Source organism: Brassica oleracea, chromosome C1 (genome assembly GCF_000695525.1).
Source record: "Brassica oleracea var. oleracea cultivar TO1000 chromosome C1, BOL, whole genome shotgun sequence".
NCBI lineage: Eukaryota > Viridiplantae > Streptophyta > Magnoliopsida > Brassicales > Brassicaceae > Brassica > Brassica oleracea.
In genome coordinates this window covers 957825-970520 of record NC_027748.1, presented here as the reverse complement: position 1 = coordinate 970520, position 12696 = coordinate 957825, and the positions used below count along the sequence as shown (strand labels likewise).

The window sequence follows — 12696 nt, the reverse complement described above, 5'->3', positions numbered from 1 at the left end:
AAATCACTTTAGTGATTTATGCTGACGTGTCGCTCTTAGAAGAGCTCTATAATTTGATTGGTTTATGGTTTTTTATTTTTATTTATTTAATTAAATTTTTTAAAAGGAAACTATTCATACAATTACCTAATCTAATTTATGTTTCCAAAAATACAATTAAACATCTTCAATATAGATGAATTAACATAATTTGTTTATATAAATAATTAAATATCTAGATTACATTATATAAATTGATAAAATACATATAAATACATATTATACTATAGAAACAAAGCGTTTTTTTTATGTTTATATTAGTAGTGAATAAAATAAATCATAGAGTTTACTAAACTAATTAATCTAAACTTAATAATATTAATTAACACTCATTCATTATATACATATTATACTATAGAAACAATTTAAAAAAATTCCAATCATTTTCCACTGATAATGTGCCATCAACCACTCGGCCATCTCTCTGAAAGATAATTTGATATCATATATGCGTTATCACTTTTATAAATGATAAAATATTTTTATATTTTAAAACATAATTTTTTATGGTAAGTTATTGAAACGTATATTAATCAAGAAATTTTTTATTTAATTCATCTATTAATATAATCAGATGAATTAACATTATTATATGGTAAGTCATTTAATTATATTAATCAAAATATTTTTCAGAGGATTTTTCTAGAGTTAATACTCTATTAATATAATTCATATAGCTTTGATTATAATAAAATTAGTATGTTTATTCTTAATAGTGAAAAAACAGACATAAATAAAAGAACAAGATGGAAGAATAATAAAATATGTTTGTTGTATACTTGGTATTTTTATATTCTTATGTATTTAATTTTTTATTTGTTTGTCGAGGTGCATGTTCTTTTTTGTGTTACTACTAATTAGTTTTATGTGTTTTTAAAATGTTAAGATAAATTTAGTAAGGAAGTTCAATAAAAATGACCATCTCTACAATTGTTAAAGTCAAATATGAAAAATATAATGTAAATTAAAAGTAAGAAACAATATTCAACCATTCTTTAAGATAAACTTACTTCATCAATTAGTTGTATATAATTAAATAAAATATTTTAGCATTTTGTATAGAAATAAATTTAACGGTTATATATTATTATATCAAAGAATTATATTTGTAGGTTAAGAATTATTATAAATTTTATGTTTTTAAAGCCCCACACAAAACCCTTTACAAAAGATCTTTCATAATAAAAGCCTCTGATAATTGTATTGGTCATATTGGAGTTACACCAAAAAACACACTCTCTTTTTTTTTTATGTTGAGAGCTAGATTATTTTTGGTTTTTCATGTGTTAAACTAAAATATAAAGTAATTCTACAACCAATTATCTGAATTAATTATAATATATTTTCTGTAAGAGAAAGATTTTTAATGACTAAAGTTTATGTTTTTTAACTATTTTAAATCTCACATATCTTCTAAAAATATATACTGAAATTTTTTATTATCCAAATATTTGTAATTAAAAATTAAAATTTTAAATTTCTAATTATTATTCAAAAATTATAACAGTATAAAAATAATATATAATTCTTTATATAATATAATTATCCGCAAAATTGCGGGCAAACACCTAGTATATATTAAACGCCTAGTTATTTTAGAAAGAAAAAATATTAGTATTTAATTTTATCGATTAGAATTGTTTAAAAAAACAATTATTACCGAAAAACAATTATATTTGTTTCCTTAAATTTGTTTGGTTACAAAAAAATATCTCAACATTTTGTCCAATGATCCTGACATTGTCACTTTAATTAACTTCATTCAACTATGGCGTGCCGTCCAGTAGATGTATTAGCTCAAGTTGAATCTGCGAGCTAGTTTGATATTCAATTCAAGAATCTAAATTTGCAGTTTAAAAAGGCATCGTGGAAAACTATCAGTATTATTGTCTACCTTATTCAAGGATATATGTTAACCACAGTCAACATGGGTACTGTACAATGTTGACTTTAATTATATGACTATTGACAACAAATTAACGTGTACGTATCTACTGAATACCGAACAAAGTATATTACTCTTACAGTATTACGCGCCTAAATATGATTTGTAATTTATAAGTATGTATATGTATCCGAATCCGACTGCTTTACACATAAACAAGTTAAGCTCTTGCATTTATATTAATTGGTTAAATAATAAATATATACAGTTTTTTTCTTTTTATTTACCTAAAATGTATTTGAAAAGTACTACATAAACCAACAATATAATTATATATAATTTATATTTAAAGTTTGAAAAAAATAATATTTTCCATATAAACCATATATTAGTTTTTTGTCAATATATTAGTTTAATAATGTGAGAGTTAATTGAAGGTACAAATAAGTACATATTAAACAATTTGGGTGGTATCTTTAGGGGATAAGACTATTAATTAGCGAGTAAATAAACCTTCGAATAGTCTAATAAATAGTATAGTAGTATTCATATCCTAATGAACCTATTGATATTGTATGGGCGAGGTATTTGAAGTGACTATTCTAATGAGCAATTTGTTTTCCAGAAGAAAAAAATGTTCCCGAAATGTCTAATCAAAGATAATGCATGATCCGTGCGATTAGTCTCTTCCTAAAATAATGACTTATCTTCTTTTCATTTCGTTAGGTACTCATAAGTTATTTCATTGGCTTTCAAATTAGTCATAGTACTATTATCTCAAGGCCCACATGTCGAGTGACCATCGCTATGACCGAATCTGTATTATATCAGATACACATTTTTTAGGTTTGTTTCTGGCGTTAAACATAAATAAATGTGTAGGCCCTTAAAACTCTTTGCTTAATCAAGTCTTTTATGTTGCTAAAAAAAAATAAAAAAAAATGTGTAGTTGATACATTACATTTTTTTAAATTGTGGTGTTCTATGGTGGTAAAGAAATAGACTAATAAAAAGAAAATAGTGTTGTATGTCTATAGATTTCGGTATCTGTCTATTTTAGTTTTGACAACTCATAATCCAAGAAAGCATGTTCAATTAATCATATCAACAAATATACGTCAATCTGCAATGTGGCATATTATTTAAATCCTGAATAATTAAACGTTGCTCCTTCGTAACTTCTTTTTAGTTCTTTATCAAAAAGAAGAGTATAGTGTGTTGATGAATGGCGAACACAAACGAGAGCTAACAACTTACAGAAGTTAGTAATGATCAACTTGTTTTAGAAGAACTTGGGCAGCTGGAAGTGGAAGATCAAGGTCTCGAAAAAATGTACTATAACTTAATACCGTTGTTATCTAAAAAAATAACAATAAGAATAGACAAGAGATAAACCCTAGGAATTAAATGGAGCAAGTTGGGGAGGGTACAGCACGAGCGACGATCATGAACTCAAACGAAATGTCCATACAGGCCATTCTTTGCTTTTACGGTGCTAATATATTGGTTTAAGCTAAACTTACGTATATATATTACAATATGTTTTGGCTATTAACTGCGATGAACACTCCTTTGTTAAAATATTATAGTTTCTATAAAAGCTCATTCACACTATAAAAATAGTCAATTAATCATAACATTACATAGTTGCCAGCTTCCATGAAGAAACCTAGCAAGCAGACTAATGTGACTGTTAAATATATTTTTATCTCTCTCTTTCACGGACTATAAACCCTAGTTCATTATATTTTTGTTAAAAAAATTCTTTCAATGCATACACGTGAATTTGATACAACTTTTCATAGAATTGCAATTCCGGATTCTCATCCGTCCTAGGAGTTTGCTTATGTATTGATTAAAGATATACTAAACAAAGATATGATGAATGTGAATTCAAGGAATTTATGTATTATATTTGTACTCAGTCAAACTCCAAATCCGATCTTAAACGCTAGCTAGATAGTGAAACCAATGTATAGTTATATATATACACCAAACCATTGACACCAATCATATATAATCATAATCACGCGTGATATATGTTTTAGACGATTTGAAATCTTTTAGTATAATTTTTTTCTTAATTTATAGAACAATTATATTGGCACTAAATAGCATACACAAATTAATACTTTACGTCATAGTGTATCAACTAACTGCCTCCAAAACAACAACGTGATCCCCCAAGCTACATATTATTTTACTACTTAATCACGATTAGTTTAGTAACTCCGTTATTAGCGTTATAAGCAAAGCGTATTAGAATTTGACCGTCTTAATCGACGACCAACAAAAGAGTCACAAGAAAAACGAGCCACTTAAGTCCGTAATGACGCCTAATAAACCACTAAAGACAAAACTCAAAACTTCTGTAAACGCTTGCATGGCAGGGACATGTAGGTCCTCTATGTCTTCATAAACTGACATTAGATTACTTGTCTACTGTACCTTTTGTCCCCCGTCTCGGCTACAACCCTGTGACAAACAAAGATCAAGTCAAATAATCTAACCAAAGTACTCTCGGGCCCACACGTACATCCACGTGGATAACACTTACGTGGCACTTCCCCTCCTATAAATACAACCCACTCTTCGCCGAGTTATCCTCATCAATCAAACGAGTAAAGCATTTGCTAATATTAAACACACGTTCTCTTTTCTTACAAGAAAACATTCGATCAATCATGGCTGTTGATTCACCTCTTCAATCTCGGACGACCTCTGAGAAAGACGCGAAGGCTCTCAGTTTCATTGAGGAGATGACACGGAACTCTGACTCGGTTCAGGAGAAGGTTCTTGGAGAGATACTCAGCCGTAACTCGGGTACCGAATATCTGAAACGTTTCGGCCTTAATGGCTCCACTGATCGGAAAACATTCAAGACCAAAGTTCCCGTGGTGACTTACGAGGATTTAAAGCCCGAGATTCAACGTATATCCAACGGTGACCGTTCTCCGATCTTGTCTTCTCACCCCATCACCGAGTTTCTCACAAGGTCAGACAACTTTATCAATAGTTAATATCATAACATAATTTTTTTATAAAATGATTATAGTCACAAAGTAAGACAACTTTATCAATAGTTAATAACATATTTTTTTATAAAATAATTATAGTCACAAATTAAAGTAAGACAACTTTATCAATAGTTAATATCATAGCACTTTTATAAAATCATTATAGTTGACCATAGCATAATTTTTGTACGTATATGCAGCTCTGGGACATCTGCTGGTGAAAGAAAATTAATGCCGACAATTGACGAAGACTTAGACCGACGTCAGCTTTTGTACAGTCTTCTCATGCCCGTGATGAATCTGTTAGTACAAATACTCTTTAAACATTTCCTTTAACTATATTCATAGCAAAAAAAATATAAATTTCTTTAATTATTCTTTTTTGTAGCTGTTCTTTAATTATTCTTTGTTATAATAAATTAACCAAAAATATGTGATTAATTAACAGCTACGTGCCGGGATTAGACAAAGGCAAAGGCTTATACTTCCTGTTTGTGAAGTCGGAGTCCAAGACGCCGGGTGGGTTACCGGCTCGTCCGGTTCTCACCAGCTACTACAAAAGCGACCACTTCAAGAGACGACCATACGATCCCTACAACGTCTACACCAGCCCCAACGAAGCCATCCTCTGCTCTGACTCCTCCCAAAGCATGTACGCTCAAATGCTATGCGGTCTGGTCATGCGCCACGACGTCCTCCGTCTCGGAGCAGTCTTTGCCTCCGGTCTCCTCCGCGCCATAAGCTTCCTCCAGAACAACTGGAAGGAGCTGGCTCGTGACATCTCAACCGGAACCTTAAGTTCAAGAATCTCCGACCATGCGATTAAAACCCGCATGTCGAAGATTTTGACCAAACCGGATCAAGAACTCGCTGAGTTCTTGGTAGAGGTTTGCTCGCAGGATAACTGGGAAGGGATCGTCACTAAGATATGGCCCAACACGAAGTACCTCGACGTGATCGTTACCGGAGCAATGGCTCAGTATATCCCCACGTTGGAGTACTATAGCGGCGGGTTACCAATGGCTTGCACGATGTATGCTTCCTCAGAAAGTTACTTCGGGATTAACCTAAAACCGATGTGTAAGCCCTCGGAGGTTTCTTACACGATCATGCCCAACATGGCCTACTTCGAGTTTCTCCCCCACGACGGAGGAGCGGGAGATGAGACCGAGCTCGTGGAGCTAGCCGATGTCGAAGTAGGGAAAGAGTACGAGCTCGTGATCACGACCTACGCGGGGCTATGCCGTTACAAAGTCGGCGACGTGCTCCGCGTCACGGGGTACCACAACTCGGCTCCGCAGTTCAAGTTCATAAGGAGGAAGAACGTTTTGCTGAGCATCGAGTCCGATAAAACCGACGAGGCCGAGCTGCAGAAGGCCGTGGAGAATGCGTCTAAGTTGTTTGCGGCGCAAGGAACGCGTGTGATCGAGTATACTAGCTACGCGGATACGAGGACCATACCGGGGCACTACGTGATCTACTGGGAGCTAACCAACGCGGTTCCTGGTGATGACGTCATGGCTAAGTGCTGTTTGGAGATGGAGGAGTCTCTCAACTCGGTTTATAGGCAGAGCCGTGTCGCGGATAAGTCGATTGGTCCGTTGGAGATACGTGTGGTGCAGAGCGGTACGTTTGAGGAGCTCATGGACTATGCAATCTCGAGAGGTGCTTCGATTAATCAGTATAAGGTCCCGAGGTGCGTGAGCTTCACGCCGATCATGGAGCTGCTTGACTCTAGGGTTGTGTCTGCTCATTTCAGCCCTTCGTTGCCGCATTGGTCGCCAGAACGACGTCGTTAGATGAGGCTTACGAAACTCTTTGTGCACATTGCGGTTCGATCCTAGCAGAAAGATATGTTTGCGACTCTTAAGACTATTGTCCTAGTTTTCTTATTATGTTGTTGACTTTTGGGGTTTGTGAATCGAATCGGACAATAAAATTTGAATTACGTACTGTACTGATGCTGTTTTTTTTTTCCCTCTCACTTCTGTCGGAATCCAGCTAATAAATAGTTTACTTAAAATATCTCCAGTTTTCAGTATTTCAAATAAGTATCTGAAAATATTAAATATTGTGGCTTTAATACAGTTTTAGAATTTGTAAAACCAAACAGAAATAAACAACATTAATATTATCAAACTGTAACAAAATTTTCACTCAAATTTTTGAAGTCATTAAAAAGTAATATATGCACAAATCATCTAGTTTAGTTTTCTTATGATTGTAGTGAGCGTATATGTAAATAAATACACAATCGGCACTTCAGCAGACAAGCTCATCGATTTGACATGTTTCTTCCAAATCTAATCTTTGTGCTCTAATTATTTTTGTGCTCTAATTATTTAGCACTTTATGTCACGCGAATTTGCTAAAACTCAACTAAACCCAAAAAATTATTATTGAACAACTTTAAGTCCAGTCCAGTCAATCAATCGGCCCATTCCAAAATGAAGCCCAATATCAGTATGTCAACAGCTTAATATATTAAAAACATAAATTAATAATGAATTAATATGTAAATTTATACGGGGACAAAGTTTAGGATTAGGCACAGAGATAATAATACTATAATTTTAAGCATTTATGATTTTCTTTGTATTTTATGGATATTTGCGAATATTTACGGATGTTTAAAGATATCTTATCATTCTATACAATACAAGTAAAAATACAAAAAAATATACAAGTTTATTTTCAAAAAATACTTTAACATAATATAAAATAAAAGTAACAATTAGTGAAACTATATGTTGCGTAAATTTTGAAATTAATTATTTTGTTATAAATCAGAAAATTTAAGAAACTTTTGTTGTATTTATAAAGATTATATTCCTTTCTTAATTGTTTTTATAAATAATAAAGTTATATGTTAAAATGATAATTATATAAATTATATACTTTTTTGTCGACAACTTATATACTTTAAACTATATATTTAATATAGATATACAACTATTTGTATAAAAGCCGGAGCAGATCTGATGTCCACTCTGAAAATTTTAGTATTTATAATGTACTCTTTTTTCACGGATAATGATTTTATTATTAATTTTCTCAGAATAATTACAGATATCTAAAATTTGGACCAAATCGAAATAAATAGCGAATCAAATTAAAATTAACAGATAAAATGTTTACCCAATGATAAATCTACTATTACTTGGCAGTACACTAAGTGCATTTATCCAACTGTAACAATGTTTTGGTTACCACAAATATATCAAAATTCAAATACAGTAGAAACTCTATAGATTGCTACTCGATAAAGATCTAAATATGACACAAATTGATTAAATAATAAAATAATATTTTTTAAAAAAATTATATAAATTTATAATTCCATTATAATCATAAATTAATAATTTATATTTATGTATAATTTAAACAAACCATTAGATTATTTGTTTTACATTCACAATGAAATTATCTTTATATTATCTTAATATTTTATTATATTTTGATGATATTTACTAAAATTATATCTAAAACCAGATTTAAATTCTAGTCAACATATTTTATATATACCAAATCATATAGTCAATGCCATATGAGAGTCAGATTTCAAAATTTACTTAATACATACGGTTAAATCAAATATTTTTATTATTTTATAAAAATTATATTTTAAAATAAAAAATCTAAAAATAATTAATAAAATATTATAGTCCCAACATTATTAACATTATTAATTTATAGAATTTTTATTATATACGATGCCATCACCAAAAATGTGAATTATGGATATCGATGAATGTGTGTTTCGTTTCGGTAAACGAAAATTCCACAACCTTATCATTAAGCCATAACTAAAGTTTATATAGTCCGAAATTCCGAATAGATTCTTCTTACAGCTAAAGAAATTAACAATGGACAAATATGTCACATTTACGTATCTAAAACATATCTCAACTACAGACAATATCGAATATGTCAAGTTGATATTTGTATTTATAATTTTTGGTGATGGAGATCAATATTATTTTATAACTACTATAGTCAACACTAATTTTATATTGTTATTAATGGATATACAAATGTGATAACCCAAATCTTTTTCAAATCAAAATATCTTTCACCGGCGGAATAATGATAAGATCATGGGGATTTTCTGATTAATTCAATATTAAATTGTTTGGAGTTATGGGCACTTGTATAATAACATCATGGTCACTTGTATAATATCATCTCAGTTGAGTATATTCCAAACATCCTAATAACACGACCATGTTAATATCTGATAGTATACTATTAAAGCAGGATCCTATTGTATTTTTTTTTACCTTAGTTTGCCCTTTTCTTTGCTAACGTTGCATGTTTCATTAAGGACAATCAAGTAATATTAATAACACATCTATATTAGGTCATTTTTTCAGATCCAGCCCACATCAGATCTCTCTTGGACCATTTAGACTGATTAAGAAATCAGATCTAATTCTCACATATTTTTTTCCTTTGGGCCATTGTGTCCAAGTTCAAATAATTTTTTTTAATCATTCTTAATTATTATTATTTTTTATTTTCTTAATATAATTTAAGCATTCATAAAAAAAATTGAAATTTTTCATTGAAAAGTATAATTTTTTATTAAAAGTATATAATTTTTTTTATTAAAATATTAACCACATAATAAAATTAATTCATCAGAGTTATACCAACTTAATTCATTAAAGAAATAAATTTTAATTTTTTAAACATAAATAGTCATTTAAAATGAAATATGATAAATAAAGATAAAAAATTTAAGTCTTTTATAAAATAAAACATAAATATATGAAAATATGACATTTATTAAATATTTTTCAATTGAAAAAAAAAATAATAAACCCACGCTTTGAAAATGCGGATCAAAATCTAGTCGATGAGTTAATTTAGAAATCAGGAAAGAATAGAGAAGTAACTAGACAACCAGCAGATCTTAGTAATGAGAGTGGAAACCAATAAAAAGGCCATCCGCAAGAAAAATGGGGGAATATGTAGCTTGTTAATTTTCTATATACAAAAATATAATCCTTTATATACAAAAATATAATTCTCTATATATTAATTGAATATCATTTAAAAAGTTGTAACCCTAAGTTTGTACTAATTAAAAAAAATTTGATTAGGTGTTACTTAATTAGAATGTCAATTTAGCTTACACGGCAGCTTAATAATCAATTGAAAAAATGTTGTTCCAAATCTAATTATTAGGGAATATTATATTAACCCAAAATATAAGAATCGTGTATTATTTCCTTAAATAATAGCTACATAATTACCTAATATGATTAACGTATATATGACAATTAATGACTATGAATAAAAAAGATTTGATAACAATTTTTGTATTTTTCTTCATTTTTGTTTATTTTTTTTAATATAAAAAATTAAACAATCACATTAACCATATAATAAAAAAATTAAATTTTTTTTTTATTTGTTATATTTTGAAATTTTTAAAATGACTTTAAATTACAAAAATAAGGAAATCTTATATGTTTTTTTTAACGTCTGATTAATTATGTTATTACAACGATGAGAAATATTACATAGTCGATTCTACAGCCGACAATTCTACCATCATATGAGAATGCACGTCTGACTGCATCACCCCCAGCCGTTCTATGAGATCCATGTTCGATGATACACTCTGCACCATGCTGAACCTCTTGTAACCATTTTTCTCCATAATTTGATAACAAGTTTTGCATCTTTTTTCATTTTTGTTTATTTTTTTTAGTATAAAAAAATTAAACAATCATATTAACCATATAATAAAAAAATTAGATTTTTTCTTATATGTTATATTTTGAAATTTTTAAAATGACTTTAAATTACAAAAATAAAGAAACCTTACATGTTTTTCTTAACGTCTGATTAATTATGTTATTACAACGATGAGACATATTGCATAGTCGATTCTACAGCCGACAATTCTACCATCATATGAGAATGCACGTCTGACTGCATCACCCCGAGCCGCCCTATGAGATCTATGTTTGATGATACACCCTGTACCATGCTAAAGACCTCTTGTAACCATTTTTCTCCATAATTTGCATAATTTGCGTTTTCTAGGGTTTGAACCCCAGACCTCCTAGTGTAGAAGCATTAATGAACCCTTGGTAAACTACTGGACTAAGGGGCTTCCACATAACCTTATATGTTATATTTTCAATTTTTTAAAACGACTTTAAATTACAAAAAATGAAGAAACCTTATATGTTATATTTTTCTTATATGTTAGATTTTTTTCTTATATGTTATCTTTTGAATTTTTTTAAATGATTTTAAATTACAAAAATGTAAGTTTTCCTTAAGCATACGACTAAAAGCATTAAAATGACATGTATCAATTCGATGGTTGATCTGAAACCTTTCAAAACCATATGGAATATAAAAGTCAAAATAATTCAACTGCAGAAACAATATTGTTCACTTTTTTCAAGAATGTGTTCGGTGGAAAAAAATAAGGTTTTTGTGTCATAATTTGTTTAATGTCCAATTCGATCAACCCATGATATATTAATTATAGTTTAGTTCCACACTTTTTAATAAAAATTGATCCAGTTTATCGGAAATAAATTATATAATAACAACAAAAAATATTGTATATATATAAATAAAATGATCAAATATATTAAAAAATTATCGATAATATTTACAAATAAACTCACCCTGCGCAAAGCGCAAGTGTTATCCTAGTCATTTGGTATTATACACGTCAAAACTGTATCTAAAATTTTAAATCTTCAAAGTTAACATATATGTATAGAGCCGTTAAACGTACACATTGTTTAAAATATTTGGTTTGTTTGATTTTACGCAAACAAAACCCTTTTGTTATATACATAAACCAAACTACTATTTTCTGGACATTACTTAGCTCTTGAAATATATATAAACTAGGTTAAAAGCCGTACCTTTCGTGGAATGAACATTTGATATACAATTTTTTTTTACGTATACTGTTATTTATTTTGCATTTTTACATATTATAAAATAGATAAAATAATAAATAATAAATATATATTAAATAATTGATAGATAAGTAACTATTATATATAATTAAATGGGCACATACACATTAATCAAAGTAAACATTCTTTTTATGATAAATAAATCAAAACAAACAGATTTACTTATTTTCTATGGTATATAGTTAAATTTAAATCATATTAATATACATATATAGTATACTTTTAATATGGTTATATATTAAATAAGACTATGATTTTATGATCATTTGTATTTTTATAAAAAAAATTGTATATTGCTGAAAACAAAAATTTTAATGTGGACTTTAAAAAAATTATAATTGTATTTAAAAATTCAATGCAAATTGCAGAAACAAAATATTAAGTTCTCAATACTTGTTCAATGAAACTTTAAGAACTAAAATATTTATTTTTATATGGTATATAATTTAATTTAAACAATGTTTATATATATATATATATATATATATTTTATTATTTTTTTTTAATATGAATATCTATTAAATGAGAATTTCTATTCATATAGTTTTATGATCATTTGTATCTTGTTATAACATGAATTTAAACTATTGATTACAATTTTTTAAATGTGAGACTTTTAACAATATATATTTTGAACATATTAGGTAATTTCGTAGCTTTTATTTAAGGAAAAAAAATGAAAATGTCATTTTATACATTAATAATTAAATTATGATTAATTAATAAAAACTACAGTATATGTTTAGATATATCAATTTAATTTTCTAGTGATTCTAAGAATTATTCTAGTAATGAC

At 28.7% G+C, this 12696-nt stretch overlaps 1 protein-coding gene across 1 annotated transcript; it reads left to right on the top strand.

Moving 5' to 3' along the window:
- The first annotated feature begins 4538 nt into the window (after window positions 1-4538).
- On the top strand, window positions 4539-6893 carry LOC106326181 (indole-3-acetic acid-amido synthetase GH3.2). Its single transcript, XM_013764201.1, has 3 exons — window positions 4539-4919; window positions 5142-5243; window positions 5390-6893. The coding sequence occupies exons 1-3, from the start codon at window positions 4609-4611 to the stop codon at window positions 6738-6740; spliced, it is 1764 nt and encodes a 587-aa protein (XP_013619655.1). The 5' UTR covers window positions 4539-4608; the 3' UTR covers window positions 6741-6893.
- Window positions 6894-12696: the final 5803 nt, after the last annotated feature.